Source organism: Theropithecus gelada, chromosome 14, assembly GCF_003255815.1.
Source record: "Theropithecus gelada isolate Dixy chromosome 14, Tgel_1.0, whole genome shotgun sequence".
NCBI lineage: Eukaryota > Metazoa > Chordata > Mammalia > Primates > Cercopithecidae > Theropithecus > Theropithecus gelada.
In genome coordinates, this window is record NC_037682.1 from 9,736,181 (window position 1) to 9,754,616 (window position 18,436).

General features: G+C 53.7%; 1 protein-coding gene across 2 annotated transcripts in view; it reads left to right on the forward strand.

The window, feature by feature from the left end:
* Positions 1-18,436, forward strand: part of EHD1 (EH domain containing 1) — a 28,568-nt gene that overhangs the window by 4,679 nt on the left and 5,453 nt on the right. For both annotated transcript variants that reach the window (XM_025358390.1, XM_025358389.1), the window contains 2 exons: positions 1,191-1,288; positions 16,045-16,457. In XM_025358390.1, coding sequence (XP_025214175.1) covers positions 1,191-1,288; positions 16,045-16,457 — 511 coding nt within the window. The remainder of the gene's footprint in view (positions 1-1,190; positions 1,289-16,044; positions 16,458-18,436) is intronic.

Consider the following 18,436-nt stretch of genomic DNA (forward strand, 5'->3'; position numbering starts at 1 on the left):
TAATTTTTTTTTTTTTTTTTTTTTTTTTTGAGACGGAGTCTCGCGCTGTGTCACCCAGGCTGGAGTGCAGTGGCGCGATCTCGGCTCACTGCAAGCTCCGCCTCCCAGGTTCACGCCATTCTCCTGCCTCAGCCTCCGAGTAGCTGGGACTACAGGCGCCCGCCACCACGCCCGGCTAGTTTTTTGTATTTTTAGTAGAGACGGGGTTTCACCATGTTAGCCCGGATGGTCTCGATCTCCTGATCTCGTGATCCACCCGCCTTGGCCTCCCAAAGTGCTGGGATTACAGGCTTGAGCCACCGCGCCCGGCCAATTTTTTAATTTTGAGTAGAGATGGGGTTTCACCATGTTGGCCGGGCTGGTCTTGAACTCCTGACCTCAAGTGATCCGCCCACCTTGGCCTCCCAATGTACTAGGATTATAGGCGTGAGCCACCACGCCTGGCCTTTCAGAGAATTTTTTAAAGGAGCTTTTTCTGTGTCCAGTGAGGGATCCCTGCTCTCAACTGGGACTGCGCTTGCCTTTCTGGGCTGTTACAAGCTTAGTGCGAAACTCAGATGTGTGTCGCTAAGCCCTGGCCCACAAGTCGCCAGCCTCTCCATGGCCTTGTTCTTCCTGAGCCTGCTCCGACTTTCAGAGAATAGGGTGTCTGTGCTTCTCCGTCCCACCGTCTACCAGCCTGTGTGGTCCCCAGCTTTTGCCCGCCGTCCGTTTCAATTCCCTCACCCGAGCGGCTGGTTGAAAGGGCAGGGCTGGCCGTAGCAGTAGTAGGAAGGGGCCAGCTCTCTTCAATGTGGACATTTAGCCAAGTGGTGGAAAGATGGGATTTCAAGGTCCCAGTGTGACCTTCTGTCTCCCCTCTGAATTGAATGGTGACCTAGGCTTGCATAGTTTTCACTAGCAAGTCAGCAGCTTGAAAGTTGATCTCTCAAACTCTAGGGGAAAAGTAAATGTGAGGAAGTGCCGATGTGGGTCAGTTTGAGCCTGCTGGTTGCATTCCTGGTTGAGAAAGTCTGTACAATTTGCCGGCCACCCCTGGAAACTAAGACAATAGAAAACCACCTGTCAGTTCCCCGCTTCAGGAGAGGAAGCCACAGATGGAGCGAAGGAGTACAGAGAGCCCTTTGTTGTGTCCGGAGCAGCAATGACTGTGTCTTGATGCCTCTCTTCTGGCTCTTGCTCTCGTGTAGGTTCATGTGTGCCCAGCTGCCCAACCCTGTCCTGGACAGTATCAGCATCATCGACACGCCCGGAATCCTGTCTGGAGAGAAGCAGCGGATCAGCAGAGGTAAACAGCTCTGACTGCAGCTCGGCCGCTGGCTTTGTCACAGATCCTTCTCTCTAAGATCTGCAACCTGGTTCAGATGCTGCCTTTGAGATTTCTCCATTTTTTTTTTTTTTTTTTTCCTGAGACGGAGTCTTACTCTGTCACCCAGGCTAGAGTGCAGTGGCGCGATCTCGGCTCTCTACAACCTCCGCCTCCCAGGTTCAAGCCATTCTCCTGCCTCAGCCTCTTGAGTAGCTGGGACTACAGGTGCCTGCCACCACGCCTGGCTAATTTTCGTATTTTTAGTAGAGATGGGGTTTCACTATATTGGCCAGGCTGGTCTCAAACTCCTGACCTCGTGATCTGCCCACCTTGGCCTCCCAAAGTGCTGGGATTACAGGTGTGAGCCACCGCGCCCAGCTGCCCTCAAGATTTCTTCCAGTCTCAGGCTTTCTAAAAAAAAATGTGGCCGGGTGTGGTGGCTCATGCCTGTAATCCCAGCACTTTGGGAGGCCGAGGCGGGCAGATCATGAGGTCAGGAGATTGAGACCATCCTAGCTAACATGGTGAAACCCCATCTCTACTAAAAAATAGAAAAAATTAGCCGGGTGTGGTGGCAGGCACCTGTAGTCCCAGCTACTCAGGAGTCTGAAGCAGGAGAATGGTGTGAACCTGGGAGGCGGAGCTTGCAGTGAGTCGAGATTGTGCGACTACACTCCAGCCTGGGTGACGGAGCGAGACTCCATCTCAAAAAAAAAAAAAAAAAAAACATGTGTCTGAGTAAGAACCCATTTTACATCAGCCTCCCATCTCCACAGTGCTCTGTGCACTGAAAGGGCGGGAGCTGCTTTCTTCCTTGGCTCCCTAGGCCCAGGCGATGGGAGCAACCATGGTGAGACTGCAGCCAATCTTGTGTGGCTGTCATGCTTTTGAACCCTTGGGGCATGCTGGAAACAACAGGATCAGAATGGCCTTGGGCCATGCTGTGAGGGTGCAGGAAGTATTGCTGACTGTGAACAAGCCCCTGGTCCCCAGAGCTTATTAGCCTTAGTCTGTGTTTAAAAACCTTTGCCTCCCCCAAAGCCATATACATTCCTCACGAGTCCAGCAGGACTGAGAGAGAGCCAAGCAAAAGGAGAAGCTGGTAGAAATTCATGGAACAGTTAGGGGCTGGTGGAAGTTTGCTTATATTTGTTTAGAGGTTGATAGCAGCCTCCCTGGCTGAGGCCTTCATGCTGTGCAGTAGTGCGCCATGCCCATTCCAATTGTGTAAACTCCTGCCTAGATTCTGCCAAGCTCTTTTGAAGATCTGTTTCAGGATGAGCCTGAACTGGGTCCTCCCATCTGTCACTGCCCCTTTTTCGCAGAAGGGTGGGGCACTTTGGGGCCTGATGCTTTCTGGGAGGAGCTTGAGGGTAGGCTGGTACCTGGCAGGTGGAGTGGAGTCTACAGCTCCAAATGTGAAAATGAAATAAGATCAAACTCAAAGAGGGGTTGAGGACAAGGGAGCAAGTTTGTTGATGATTAACTTGCAGATCTTTCCCGTGTCCCTTACCCTCTGGACTGGCCTGTGGTGCGTAAGCCTTGCAGTCAAAGCTGGCAGCTAGGATTTGGGGTGCACGTGTCTCTCTGCTGGGGCTCTGAGGGCCTGGGGACTCTGTTCTTGGAGCTGAGAAACCTTGCTTCTCTTTCCTTCCAGCCTTGCGGGCCTTGCCCGTGTGGGATTGCATCAGAGTGTACTGAAATCATTGCCCCTCATCTGGTTTCATAGCTGCCAGTTAAGCTGTTAGATTCTCCCACCCCTGGTGATAGTGACGCTCCTAGGAGTCCAAGGGAGTAGATTTGGAGACCCTTTCTAAAAGAAAAAAAGTAAGGCGAGGGCTAGTATTTTTATTTCTTACTGCTATTATTGTTCCAACCTAGTTTTAGTAAATACCTGATAAGCAAAAACCCTGTCGTTTGCCAAAGCAAGGTCAGAAAATCTGAATAAGTTACTTTTTTTTTGTTTTTGTTTTTGTTTTTTTTTTTGAGACAGAGTCTCACTGTGTCGCCCAGACTGGAGTGCAATTGTGTGATCTCGGTTCACTGCAACCTCCTACTCCCTGGTTCAAGCAATCCTCCTGCCTTAGCCTCCCAAGTAGCTGGGATTACAGGTGTGCGCCACACATGCCCAGCTAATTTTTATATTTTTAGTAGAGATGGGATTTCACCATGTTGGGCTGGCTGGTCTTGAACTCCTGACCTCAGGTGATCCGCCTGCTTCAGCCTCTCAAAGCATCATCACAGCCTTGAACTTTTGGGCTCAAGCGATCCTTCTACCTTAGTCTCCCGAGTAACTGGGCCCACCGGTGCGGGTCATCGTGCTCGGCTGGGGTTGTATGTCTTGTGTTGCTTGCCTTGACCCTTGCCCTCTGAGACACTCTCTCCCCACCGCTTACTTCCTCTGCTTCCTTTCCCTGGTAGGAAAGAGGCAGGCAGAGGTGTCTACACTGGCTGTCTCTGGGACAAGCACCAAAGTGTATGCTCCATATCAGTGGATCTGCAGACACAACATGGCATTTTGATTGGGAGCAAGGGATGGACGTAGGTGTTGCCTTGTGGTCCCTGCCTTGGAGTTGCTTGTGCAGATGACAGGTTGGAGGAGCAAGCCAGCAGGACACAAGGCTGCTGTCAGTGTGCTGACCTGTTCTGCCTGTGTGGCCTCCCTGTCCCCTCCAGGCGCAAAGTGTGGCCCCTCTGCATCCCTGAGAGGCCAGGCTCCCCTATATCCACAGAAGGTCATCTCTAGCCATCATGGGCAGGAAGGAGCTGGTGGCTGAAAGAGAAGTACATCACTCTGATTGGAGGAGGGGTTTCCTGCTGTGAAGTAGCAGAAGATCAAACCGATTTTACTAGACCATTTCTTTTCCTCCATAGCCCTGGCGGCCTTGGTTTAGATGTGTCTTACTGAAAGTTACCTGGTTAGGGTTTGAATGATGGTGTTGTATTGTCAGGAGAAAGCATCGCTCAGTACCTCTTGGAGGTGCTAGGTGTAAACTCCAGGATGAGCCCCACTAGGTGGACACAGGAGGAGTGGATTTCTGTTTCCGGAGGCCACGCCCGTCAGTCATGGAAAGGCCCGTGTGACCTGTCCAGCAGAGGAAGTCGGAGTCAAGCAGTGCGTTCCCGGCACGGCTGGCTGCCTACTACTGCCTTTGCTGGTGGCGTGGAAGGCAGGTGTTTCCCTTTCAGAAAGATAGGGCCGGCAGAGCACGCACATGGGCCCCGGCGTGACACGCCTCCCCTGTCCTGCCAGCCCGTTCCCTGGAAACATGTCCTTGTGGAGGCCGTGGATGGACATTGGGGTTGCTGATTTCATTTACTTCCATTTCCCACCCCGTCTGGCCCCTCCTGGCCTCTCCTGACTCTTTTTCCCCTTTCCCCATGGTCCTAATGTGTGCAGGAAACACGGTCTGGAAAGATAAGGTGGGCTGGTGCAGGCCCAAAGCGGTCAGGATGCAGCCGGGCTCTGTCAGGGATCCCTGAGGACTGCCTCAGGGACGAGAAGGGGGCCGGGTTGGGGTCTCTCGGGCTGCCTTTGCCTGTGTGCTAATCTGAGTGACTTTAAAGATACTATTCTCCTGTGTCAGCAGAGAAAGGTGGCCTCTGGGGGCTGCGTTCATTCTTGAGTGCTGCCTGTGTGACTGATAAGGGCACAAAGGGCAGCTGGGCCTGGCAGGGGTAGTGCCCTTGGCTCCAGGGGCTGCCGACCAATTGCGTGGTCCCGGCAGTGCCTGGATGCCGAGTCATCCCCTGGCGGGGCCTCTGTGGGCAGCCCGGCCAGTTCGTTCCCCATCGTGGTCACTAGGCAACTGTGAACAAAGCGGGAGTTTTTGTGCCTCAATCTCCCCATGAAAGCTGTATCGGCAGGGTAGTGTTGCTTCAACTTGCAGTAGCAGATCGGAGACCTGGCCAGCTTTGTGTCTGACTTTCTGCTGGCCACTGCCACGTCAGTGAGCTCCACTGAGTTATCACAGCTGCTGCATCTAGGAGGAAGCTCCTGCCTTTCAGAGGAGGAAGCAGGCGCTTAGGAAAGTTAAGTAATTGGCCTAAGATGACAGCGAGGCCAGCAAGTGTCGGCGCTAGGATTTGGACCCAGGCAGGGGCTGTGCTCCTGCTGTGGCAGAGCTGAGATGGGCACCTTGGCGTGAAAGCTGCGGGTCCAGGAGTGCCGAGAGCTTGGGTCAGACAGATCTTTGCCCTGGTTGGGTCATTACTGTGGAGGTCTTCTTAGCCGTCCTGAGACACACAGAGGCCACCCTCTGTTTCTCTCCCGCCCAAGGTTAGACTCCAGTCCTGAAATGGACCTGAGGTCTGGGGCTTTGAACAGCAGTGCTGGTATTGTCTTCCCTGTTCCCTGTCTCCAGCCATAAATGACCCCTTGGGCTATCCAGGGAGCCTGGTGGCCTGGGCTCTCGTTTGCCCTCTGGTGGTCTGCAGGCTCCCTCTAATCCTGGGAGCTGTCCTGATCCTTAGTTGTTGGATGGGGCCTCCCTGCCCACACTCCCACCTGTGTGTCATGAGCCCTCTGGCCCAGAGGCAGGCCTGCACCGTGGGCCGCCCCCACTTGCTGCCGACACCTCCTGAGGTGGAGATGCCGCTGCCAGCAGCCCCCCCAGGCCGGGGTTTCACCAGGGTGCTCCGAAGACCATCAAATGCTCCCAGGGGCAGCCCAAAGGCCGTGAGCCAGGCCAGGTGCTGTGTCCTTCTTGGATTCAGCATCCACAGCACAGGTAGATCAGAAGTTCAAGTCCCACATCAGTACTTGGGGAGCTGGGTGGCTGTAGGGAGTTGCCATAGTCCCTGAGAACTGCATCAGTCCATCAGGAAAGAGCACAGCTGCTCCGGTTATTGTAGATTACTGGAATTTACATGTTAAGCTCTTGCCTTAGTGCCTGGTGTACAATTAAGTGTTCAAGTGTCAGCTGGTTCATAGTCAACAGATTGAAAAGCCCAGGGCTTTCCAGACTATGATCTGAGTAACATCCTGGGGAGTATCAGGGCAGCGCTGACTCAGCCGGGGTTTCCCATTGGGTTCCAGGCCCTCCTTTGCTCCCAGCTCCAGGCCTCCCGAAACCCCCTGCTCGTCCCACCTGACTGTGGCCTCCCTCTGTGGCCCAGCAGGCCAGGATGCCAAGACAGCTTTTGGCCTCAGCCTCTGCTGGGGGCGTGCAGGCTCTGCCGCAGAGGAGGCGTACCAGGCGCTGCCTGCGCTCGGCACCTGTTCCCCAGGCTGCGCACTGGCGGTGGGCTGGGGAGCAGCTGGCCAGGCGCCTGCAAACATTCCGTTTATATTTGGGGGATGAGGCATTCTTCATGCGTTTGAAGTCCTTGCCTACACACCCATCAGAATCTGAGCTTCTTAAGCCCAAAATACAAATCCTGCGAGTAAATAAGAGCAAACATTTACTCCTGCTTGCAGTGTGCCAGGCTCACTCCATCCTCCCGCGGCCCTCCGAGCTGGAAACCTACTGTCTTCATGTTACAGATTGAGAAGCTGGGAACCGAGGTTCTGAGAGCAGAGGCCTGCTGGGCCATACAGCTGGTTGTTGAGTAAAAGGTTCAGGATGGAAATGTGGGCCTGATTCCAGAGCTCCTCTGCCCCCTCCCGCCCCTCTTTTCTGCTCCTGTCTGATTTGCTGGGGTCTACGTTGTGTGTAGTGAAGTCCACCCTCCTCAGGTGCCCGGCTGTACAAAGCATTCCTGGACGGCCACCACCATGACACAGAGCATTCCCATTGTCCGAAAGTTCCCGTGCCCCTTATAGTCACTCCTGGTCCCAGGCAGCCCACTGACTTTTGCCTTTTCCGGAATGTACCTAAATGGAATCATACAGGATGAAGCCTTTTGCTTCCACCTTCACTTAGCAGGATGCTTCTGAGCTGCATCCGTGTGTTTGAGAGCACCCGTGGCCCGCTCCTCTTTGTTGGGGGTCCTTGTCCCATCATAGGGATGCACCATCAGTTGTCATCCGTTCACCTGTCAGGGGCGCCTGGGTTGTTCCACCTGGGGCAGTTTTGAGTCAAGTTCATGCTTTGTGTGGGTGTGTGCTGCTGTTGCTCTCAGGTAAAGCTGAGGAATGGAGGCGCCTCTGTGCTCCCCTGGAAAACCCTTCCCGAGCAGCGTCAGCCTGAGCAAGCCCAGGAACGAGGCCTCGGGTACGGATTCCTCTTAGTTCCTGGATCTCTGTTTTGTTTTTCTGGGCCCAGCGCGCGTTGGAAACCTGTGTGATGGAGAGCTAGGGCGAGAAATACCGAAGCCCACGCAGCTTGAATGACAGGAAACAAAAGTTGATTGAAGACAAACCCTCTATTGTTTCATGTTCTAGAAATCTTTGGAATGTATAAAGCAGCTTTTCCCCCTGCGGCTGGAACTACCTGTGTTTTGGAGGCTGCCGGGGTAGGGCAGGGAGGCCTGAGAACCTCCCTTTTCCCCTTCTGCCCTGGCGGGAAACATGGTCTGGCTGTTGTCAGAAAGGCAGATCCTCTGAGGCCAGCGCCTGGAGAGAGGACCCCAGAGCCACAGTGGCCTGGAGGAGGCTGGGCGGGATGTGGGTCGCCATGAGAGGCACCTGCGTGCGCGCTACCCTGAGGTGCCACGCCTGGCTCAGCCTGGTTGCCTGGAGCCGCTCTGTTCTTTCGTCCCACACCCCCAGGACTTCTCGTTTTCGTTTTTAAAAATTGTGATAAAGTACACCTAACATATAATATTTACCATTTTAATCTTTTTTTTTTCTGGGGGAGATGGAGTTTCACTCTTGTTGCCCAGGCTGGAGTGCAATGGCGTGATCTTGGCTCACTGCAGTCTCCGCCTGCCAGGTTCAAGTGATTCTCCTGCCTCAGCCTCCCAAGTAGCTGGGATTACAGGTGTGCGCCACCATGCCCGGCTAAGTTTTGTATTTTTAGTAGAGACGGGGTTTCACCATGTTGACCAGGCTGGTCTCAAACTCCTGACTTCAGGTAATTCGCCCACCTTGGCCTCCCAAAGTGCTGGGACTGCTGGCATGAGCCACCGCGCCCAGCATTTTTTTTTTTTCCCGAGACAAAGTCTTGCTCTGTTGCCCGGGCCGGAGTGTAGAGGTACAATCTCGGCTCACTGCAGCCTCTGCCTCCTGAGTTCCAGCGGTTCTCCTGCCTCAGCCTCTTGGGTAGCTGGGATTACAGGCACACAGCACCACACCTGCCTAATTTTTGTATTTTTAGTAGAGACGGGGTTTCACCATGTTGGTCAGGCTGGTCTTGAACTCCTGACCTCAGGTGATCAGCCCGCCTTGGCCTCCCAAAGCACTGGGATTACAGGTGTGACCCACTACACCCGGCCTCATTTTAACCACATTTTTTGGTCATGCACCCCAGAAAAGTAGATTTTAACTATTTATAGGTATGCATTTCACTGGCATTTAACACGTTCTTCATTGTTCAGCTGTCACCACCATCCAGCTCCAAAGTTCTTCAGTTCCCAAAGGGAAACTCTTCCTGCTCCACACCAGCTCCCCTCCCTGCTCCCCGCAGCCCCTGCACTCCCCATTCTATATTCCTTTTCTGTGCACTTGATTTCTCCTGGTATCTCCTGTGAGTGGAATCCTACAGTGCCGTATCCTTTTGTGACAGGATGTTTTAAAAAAACTTTCATTTTAGGTTCAGGGGTACATGTACAGATTTGTTATACAGTTAAATGGAGTGTGGTGGGGTTTGGTGTACAGATTATTTCATCACCCAGGTAATAAGCATAGTATCCGATAGGCAGTTTTCTTTTCTTTTTTTTTTTTTTGGAGACAAGGTCTCGCTCTGTCACCCAGGCTTGGAGTGCAGTGGCATAATCACAGCTCACTGTAGCCTCAACCTCCCAGGCCCAAACAATCCTCTTACATCAGCGTCCCAAGTAGCTGGGAATACAGATGCGTGCCACCACACCCAAATTTTTAAAATTTTTGTAGAGAGGGGGTCTCGCTATGTTGCACAGGCTGGGCTCAAGCAGTCCTCCTGCCTCAGCCTCCCAAAGTGCTGCAATTACAAGTGTGCGCCACCATGCCCAGCCTGCTAGGCAGTTTTTCTGTCCTCACCCATTCCACCCTCAAGTAGGCCCTGGTGTCTATTGTTCTCTTCTTTGTTGCAATGTGTACTTGATGTTTCGCGCCCATGGGTAAGTGAGAACATGCGGTATTTGGTTTTCTGTTCCAGTGTTAGTTTGCGGAGGATAATGGTCTCCAGCTCCATCCGTGTTGCTGCAAAGGTCATGATCTTGTTCCTTTTTATGGCTGCGTAGTATTCTATGTGGTATATGTACCATGTTTTCTTTATCCAGTCTACTGTTGATGAGTATTTTGGTGGATTCCATCTTCGCTATCATGAATAGTGCTACAATGGACATGTGTGCATGTGTCCTTATGGCAGAATGATTTCTGTTCTTTAGGGTTTATGCCTAGTAATGCGATTGCTGAGTCGAATGGTAGTTCTGTTTTAAGTTCTTTCAGAAATTGCCAAGCTGCTTTCCACGGTGGTGGAACTGGTTAGATTCCTACCAGCAGCGTATAAATGTTCCCTTCTCTCTACAACCTCACCAGCATCTGTTGCTTTTAGACGTTTTAATAATAGTCATTCTGACTGTTATGAGATGGTGTCTCATTGTGGTTTGATTTGCATTTCTCTAATGATTAGTGATGAGTATTTTTTCATATGCTTGTTGGCTACGTGTGTGTCATCTTTGGAAAAGGTGACAGGCTTATTTCATCACTTAGCATCCTGTCTTCCAGGTCCCAGGATTTTCTGAGCCAGAGCTTCCTGGTGGCTCATGATCCCTTATCAGAGGGGGCTCTGGCTTTTACTCACTAAAACCACTCCCTCTGCAGGCAGGCCTTTCTCTCCAGCCCACCAGCTTGGGCCATGTTTTCTGTGTCCTTTTGCTAGGTGTCAGTTCTGTCACTCCCACCGGGGCCTGAGCTAGTCAAGCTAACAGCAAGGCCCCTCCCTTGGTGGGTTCCAAAGCCTGAAGGCTTGTTGCCTTGGGCAGTGCCAGGGGTGCTGGCAAGCCCTGTTCTGTACTTGTCACCAGCCGTCCAGCTCTGATCCAGAGAGTGGCTCGGTGCTCCTGCTGTGCGGGGTAGCCTTTGGCACCTCTTGAAACCCGGCGTCTTTAAGACTGAGTGAGGTGCGTGGCCGGGCGCGGTGGCTCAAGCCTGTAATCCCAGCACTTTGGGAGGCCGAGGCGGGTGGATCACGAGGTCAGGAGATCGAGACCATCCTGGCTAACACGGTGAAACCCTGTCTCTACTAAAAATACAAAAAACTAGCCGGGCGTGGTGGTGGGCGCCTGTAGTCCCAGCTACTCAGGAGGCTGAGGCAGGAGAATGGCGTGAACCTGGGAGGCGGAGCTTGCAGTGAGCTGAGATCGCGCCACTGCACTCCAGCCTGGGTGACACAGCGCGAGACTCCGTCTCAAAAAAAAAAAAAAAAAAAAAAAAAAAAGACTGAGTGAGGTGCTTTGAGGGCAGTGAGGGCCTGGTGGGCTAAGGAGCACTGGAGGAGCTGGTGGGGCTTGCAGTTACCTGGTCACATGCCTGCGTGGCACAGGCCTGAGTGCTGTGGCCCTTTTTTGTCACCTGTGGGTGTGGCTGGCCGGTCACTGTGTTTCCCTCACAGCAAAAGCACATTTTCTGTAATAAACAGGAAATGTTATTCACCTGCAAAAAAATGGACTTACCTCTGTTGAGTCCAACTTGAGATGATGGCCAGTAACTGGGTTTCGGGGCAGGTGGGGCTGGGCTCCTTGACCTGGGGCAGGGAGTTTTGGAGTGCTCACTCTTCCTTCTCCTCTTTTTTCTCTCTTTCCCCAGGGTCCCCCAGCCATCCAGGGGGAGGCGGGAGTGGGGCCTTGCTGGGTGGAGTTTGGGAGGGTGACCTCAGCTCCCCAGGCGCCGTCCTGACTCCCAGGCCAAAGCTAACATGGGCTGAGCACAGCCCGTCAGGGCGCCCTTATTCCCAAGAACTCAGTTTTGGCATCACAGCCTCCCCAGCTGTGTGAATTCTAGTTTCAGCTTGTGGCGGGCTGAAGACAAATGATTTGTCGAGGGGAGCAGTTGGGCCCCCTTTTTGCTGAGCGAGGAGCCTCAGTCCTTGAGTCATCGCCTTTTCAGTACTGACCTGCGTTCCCAGAGCTGGCCATAAAAGGTTGTGGGCTGCGGGCCCCAGGCAGGCCCTGCAGGCTCAGCTAGTGTGGCCTGGTGGCTCCAGGGGCAGAGGCGGCCTCTCCCTGCCCCTGCTTCCCTCATGTTGCCCTTGGCCTCTCTTTCTGGTTTTCTGCTGAGACTTCACCCTTTGGGCATCCCCTCCTGTGGAGCTCGGAGCCAGCTGCAGGGAGTCCGGGTGCCCGGGGCCTCGTACTTTGGAAGCAGGAGCCTGTGGTGGCATGAGGTGCCCTGGCGCGATGCCCTTCCACACCTTCTGGGCACAGGGAACCTGGCAGTTCTGCTGTCTCCGACCATCCGCCTAAGCCTCTGGAAGGCTGACCGGGCCTCCCTGCCCAGGCTGGAGGCCAGGACCCCGGCTTCCCTGCACTCCTGCCCTGTTGAGAAGCTTGGCCCTCAGGGCTGCTTCTGGTCCGAGAGCCCTATTTCCTGTTGGGCTGGGGCAGGGAATGGTCGCACATCACCTGTGGAGAGGCTGCCGAGGCTGTGTGGCTGAAGCTGCGGATTTGGGATTTTCCTTACGTTTTGGTGACTTTGCTCAAGGATGAAAGTCCTTGACCGATGATGGGTCCCAGGCCGCTGTCCCCTTGTTCCCACAGAGCCCTGGCTTCCCCGGCCCCGGCCTGCGCAGAAGGCTGTCCCTGCCGGGTCCTGGGCTGGAGGCCCAGTGCTCCCACATGCCCTCCCCCTGCAGCGCCGAGCGCCGGCCGAGGAATAGCGCCGGCCGAGGAATTGGTATTTAAATTTCACAGATGGACAAAGTAACTGAGAAGTTTAAGAAAAGAACTTCAGGTCACAGAGTCAGTGGCAGGGGGCGGGAGTGAAGTGCAGAGCCATCTTAGTGGCCTGAGTTCCTTCTGGGAGCACCAGGTGTGGGGAGGGGCTCTGCGCCCCTGTGGCTTTGGGCTCACAGATGGCGCCAAGCACGCTTGGGCCTGGGGCCGGGGCGGGCGGCGGGAGTGTTTATCCCATGAACGAGCTTGGCTCTGCACACCCGGTAGTGCCGTTTATCTTGGCGTGCTTGTGCATGGAGGCAGCCTCTCGGGAGCCTGGGCTGTGGACCTGCTTTCGCCCTGGAGGGCTTTGCAGGGTGGGAGCAGCGGATGCCACCAAGGGGGAGCCCGTGCGGTGGTGGAGTCAGCAGCAGCTCCCGCTGGGGTACAGCAGGGCTGCCCTCCCATCGCCGTGGGCGACCCTGTCCAGCTGCTGCTTTTCCCTTGGAGCTCCCACCTCGCTGCTGTTTTTCTATCCCGCTCAGTCTAGAGAGTGCCCGTGTCCATCCCCAGCTTGGCGAGAGGGTGGTGAGTGTTTTTCACGGGGATGCCAGGAGTGGGCAGTGGGGTGAGGACGGGTTTGGGTCCAAGCTGGGCGACTGTCAGACTGTTGTGTGCAGGAGTGGCTTCTCCCACTTACTTCCAGAGCCTGACTGCTCTCTGGGAAGTACTTCGTGCTTCTGAAGAGGGCCGGCCTACATTTGGGTGGCCAGGGACCTGTGGGCAGACTGAGCCAGGGAGGTGGAGGCTTGCCCAGAATCAGGCAGAGAGGACGTGGCCCCTCGGGGGTGGGGCCCAAGCTCCCCAAGGACTCCGGGCCTTTGTTTCCACATGGCCCGCCTGTCACTCCTTACTCTTCCTAGACCGGGAAGGACAGAGGTTTTACTCTAGGGGCAGAGGAAGAGGTGAGGATTTGTTTTGTTTTGTTTTGTTTTTGAGACAGGGTGTCACTCTGTCACCCAGGCTGGAATGTAGTGGCATGATCACAGCTCACTGCAGCCTCAACCTCCTGGGCTCAGGTTATCCTCCTGTCTTCGCCTCCCAAGTAGCTGGGACTACAGGCCAGTACCACCTTTGCAGAGTTGGGATTTTGCTGTGTTGCCCAGGCTAAAGTGGAAATATTTTGAAGAGGCCTAGTTGTCATGTAGGATTTAAATTAAACCACTGTTACAGAGACCCAAAAATCATTGGCTTAAGTCAGATAGCCGATAGTTTATGTGAAAAACAACAGTCCAAGGCCATTCTGAACATGCAGCTTTCATCTCTGAACCCAAGGTGCTTCCTCCAGCTCCTCCCATCACATCAGTGTCCCAGTCCTCAGGAGGGAGAAAACAACAAAGGGCTCATGCTCCTTTCCTTGTTCATTTCTGCTGAAGGAAGCTGGGAAATGCAATCTCAAGCTGGGAGGCCATGAATCCAGCTGAAACTAGATAGTTATTTCTAGTTCCTTCCTTTAGGAGGAATTTCAGTTAGCAGTCTCTGCCACAGGCGACAGAGTTTGCTTTAATTGGCGGGCCTTAATTGGGCCGTAATGGGTTGGTGGGAAGCAATATAGAATAGAGTTTAGAATCCAGACACAGTGGCTCAGGCCTGTCATCCCAACACTTTGGGAGGCCAAGTCAGGAGGATCTCTTAGAGCCCAGGAGTTCAGCATAGACATAGTGCTGAACATACCTACAAAAATAAAAATTTAAAAATTAGCCAGACATGGTGGCACATGCCTGTAGTCCCAGCTACTCAGGAGTCTAAGGTGGGGGGATGGCTTGAGCCCAGGAGTTCAAGGTTCAGTGAGCCAAGATTGTGCCACTGCACTCCAGCCTGGGTGACAGAGCAAGACCCTGTCTCTAAAAAAAAGAATATAATTTTTTTTAAAAAAAGAATATAGAGCCTAAAGCTGGAGTCTATCCAGTCCAACCACTTTGTTTTGGAGAAGTATTTAAGACCTAGGAAGGGGAAGTGGTTTGTAGCACTTCCTGGGCTTCTTGTAGAGCAGAGGTCAGCAAACTTTTTCTGTAAGGGTTGGATAGTTAATACTTCCAGCTTTGCAGACCTTTCACAGCTTTGCAGTTTCTATCACAACGACTGAACTCTGCTGTGTTAGACAAAAGAAGCCATGGATAATACAAATGAGCATGGCTGTGTTTCAATAAAACTTTATTTATACAAACAGGTGGTGGGCCAGGTTTGATTCCTGAGCTGTAGTTTGCCAACCCTTGTTGCAGAAAATAAGTGAGATTCCTGCAAAATGGGGAGCCTGGCACATCAGCACTGAACAAGGAGCAGCTGCAGTTACTGTTGCAGGCACCTCTTGTCACTGCCTTCCCAGGGCACACAGCTGGCAGGTGGCAACACTGGAGTCTATGTTCTACCATCTATGCTGTGCTGAGCACAGTGCTGGGTCTCCTCTCTCTCGCCCTCGTCTGACCCACCTAAGAGCTTGCACTATGGGACGACTTTTGCATTAGCACCTGTTTATGCCAAGTGCTACATGGGTTGGGAGTGTTATGGTGGGGGCAGGAATAGGGGAGATAATCCTGCCCTCAGGGTGCTGTACTGTCTAGATGAGCACCTTCTAGGAATTTTTTTTTTTTTTTTTGAGACAGTCTCGCTCTGTCACACAGGCTGGAGTGCCGTGGCGTGATCTCGGCTCACTGCAACCTCTGCCTCCCAGGTTCAGCAATTCTCCTGCCTCAGCCTCCTGAGTAGCTAGGACTACAGGCATGCGCCACCACGCCCAGCTTTTTTTTTTTTTTTTTTTTTGGAGATGGAGTCTCACACTGTCGCCCAGGCTGGAGTGCAGTGGCGTGATCTCAGCTCACTGCAGCCTCTGCCGCCCAGGTTCAAGCAATTCTCCCGCCTCAGCCTCTCGAGTAACTGGGATTACAGGTGCCTACCACCACGCCAGGCTAATTTTTATATTTTTAGTAGAGATGGGATTTCACTATGTTGGCCAGGCTGGTCTTGAACTCCTGACCTTGTGATCCACCCACCTTGGCTTCCAAAGTGTTGGGATTACAGGTGTGAGCCACTGTGCCTGGCCTTTTCTTTTTTCTTTTCTTTCTTTTTTTTTTTTTTGTGTGTGTGTGACAGTTTCTCTCTCCTTGCCCAGGCTGGAGTGCAGTGGCATGGTCTTGGCTCACTGCACTCCTGGGTTCAAGCGATTCTCCTCTCTCAGCCCCCCAAGTAGCTGGGATTACAGGTGCCCACCACCACGCCTGGCTAATTTTGTATTCTCAGTAGAGATGGGGCTTCACCATGTTGGTCAGGCTGGTCTCGAACTCCTGGCCTCAGGTGATCTACCCACCTCAGCCTCCCAAAATGCTGGGATTACAGGCTTGAGCCACTGTGCCTGGCCCCTTCTAGGACTTTTATTTTATTTTATTTAGAGACGGAGTCTTGCTCTGTTGCACAGGCTGGAGTGCAGTGGTGAGATCTCAGCTCACCACAACCTCCTCCTCCTGGGTTCAAGTGATTCTCCTGCCTCAGCCTCCCAAGTAGGCTAGGACTACAGGCTCGAACCACCAGGCATGGCTAATTTATGTATTTTTAGTGGAGACAGGGTTTCACTATGTTGGCCAGGCTGGTCTCAAACTCATGACCTTGTGATCCTCCCACCTTGGCCTCCCAAAGTGTTGGGATTACAGGCGTAAGCCACTGCACCCGGCCTGTAGGAATTTTAAAAACTATCTCTAGCTGAGAAATACCAGGCCAGGTTGGAGATGAGAGCCATCAGAGCAGCAGGTCCCTTGGCACCCCTGAGCTCTCCCTTCTCTTCCCCGCAGGCTATGACTTTGCAGCAGTCCTGGAGTGGTTCGCCGAGCGTGTGGACCGCATCATCCTGCTCTTCGACGCCCACAAGCTGGACATCTCCGATGAGTTCTCAGAAGTGATCAAGGCCCTGAAGAACCATGAGGACAAGATCCGCGTGGTGCTAAACAAGGCAGACCAGATCGAGACACAGCAGCTGATGCGGGTGTACGGGGCCCTCATGTGGTCCCTGGGCAAGATCATCAACACCCCCGAGGTGGTCAGGGTCTACATCGGCTCCTTCTGGTCCCACCCGCTCCTCATCCCTGACAACCGCAAGCTCTTTGAGGCTGAGGAGCAGGACCTCTTCAAGGACATCCAGTCTCTGCCCCGAAACGCCGCCCTCAGGAAGCTCAATGACCTGATCAAGCGGGCACGGCTGGCCAAGGTAGACCCCAGGGTGAGGGGAGCAGCCTATTGCCAGGCAGGGCCGTGGGGCTCTGAGATAGGCACTCAGGGCCCCGGGATTGCCTGAGACCCATCCCAGCTCACTGCACAGGCGGACCTGCGCTGCGCTGTTTCCCTCTGCAGAAACCAGTCTTTGGTCAGCACCCGCGTGCAGCCTGCTCTTAACTAAGATTCTCCACCCGGCCTCCCTCTAAACCTGTTCTGTGTGTGGTTTATGCCCCATCTACTTTCAAGAAGGGTTTGACTATGCTTGCAACACAGAAACAGCACACAGGAAGTTACCGCGGAAGCAAAGGAGGCAGCCTCAGAAATGGGGTGTTGGGGGATAGAGCTCTGAGGCTTGTTGGCTTCCCTCTAGGGTTTTTTGTTTTTGTTTTTGAGGCGGAGTCTGGCTCTGTTGCCCAAGCTGGAGTGCAGTGGCATGATCTCAGCTCATAGCAACCTGCACCTCCCAGGTTCGAATGATTCTCCTACCTCAGCCTCCCGAGTAGCTGGGATCACAGGCACACACCACTATGCCCAGCTAATTTTTGTATTTTTAGTAGAGGCAGGGTTTCACCATGTTGGCCAGGCTGGTCTCAAACTCCTGACCTCAGGTGATCAGCCCACCTCAGCCTCCCACGGGATTACCCCTCTGGGGTTTACTGGGCCTGAAGTGCACTCAGCACAGTGCTGGACGCCAGGGACATGGTGGGGAGTGACACACAGCCCATCCACTCCTCAGCCTTCATGGGGAAGGCAGAGCACACAAACAAAAACTAAACATCAGTTGTTTGTGTCGTCTTGGAGTGAGCACAGGCTGCTGCGGGAGCTGGCGCTAGGGGCTGTCCCAGTGGAGTAGAAGGGCTGGGGGAGGCCTGGCAGGAGCTGAAGCTTAAGCTGCGATAGGAAGCAGCTCGTGAGGAGACGAGGTGCCAGCCTACAGACTGGGAAGCACTGGGCACGGAAGCCAAGGTCACGCTGAGGCGGTGTCAGTCCAGCAGACCTCGCAGACCATCCTTACGTCTCCTGGCAGCCCAGGCCCGGTGGCACCTATCAGCAGCCTCTGAATGGCCGAAGGGTTTGGAATCTCAGTGGCTGACCAAGTACTTGAGTGAGAGCCAGCGTGGCTGGGGCCAGGAATCAAAGGTTAATGCCACCGGCGGGCCCTTCCAACACAGAATGACAAACACATGCCCTTAGGGTGTCTGACTTTGGATAACACCCTATTGTGAGCCAGCCTAGACGAGTCACCAAGAGTGACAGTCCCGGCTGTGGTTGGGGTTGGCCCCGTGGACAGGAGTGTTTGACACAGATCGTCTGAACAGCTGAAAAGTGACCAAGCCCACACTTGTATCTTAGCAGGGCACCTAGCTATTCTTTCGGGCTCTTAGTACAGGGTTCGGCTGTTTAAGAAATAGGCTCCAGCCAGGCATGGTGGCTCACACCTGTAATCCCAGCACTTTGGGAGGCCAAGGTGGGTAGGTGGATGACCTGAGGTCAGGAGTTCGAGACCAGCCTGGCCAACATGGTGAAACCCCATCTGTACTAAAAAAATACAAAAATTAGCCGGGCATGGTGGCGCACGCCTGTAATCTCAGCTACTTGGGAGGCTGAGACAGGAGAATCACTTGAACCCAGGAGGCAGAGGTTGCAGTGAGCCGAGATAGTGCCACTGCCCTTCAGCCTGGGTGGCAGAGCAAGACTGTCTCAAAAAAAAAAAAAAAAAGAAAAAAAATAGGCTGGCCGGGCGCGGTGGCTCAAGCCTGTAATCCCAGCACTTTGGGAGGCCGAGATGGGCGGATCACGAGGTCAGGAGATCGAGATCATCCTGGCTAAAACGGTGAAACCCCGTCTCTACTAAAAAAAAAAATACAAAAAACTAGCTGGGCAAGGTGGCGGGTGCCTGTAGTCCCAGCTACTCGGGAGGCTGAGGCAGGAGAATGGCGTAAACCCGGGACGCGGAGCTTGCAGTGAGCT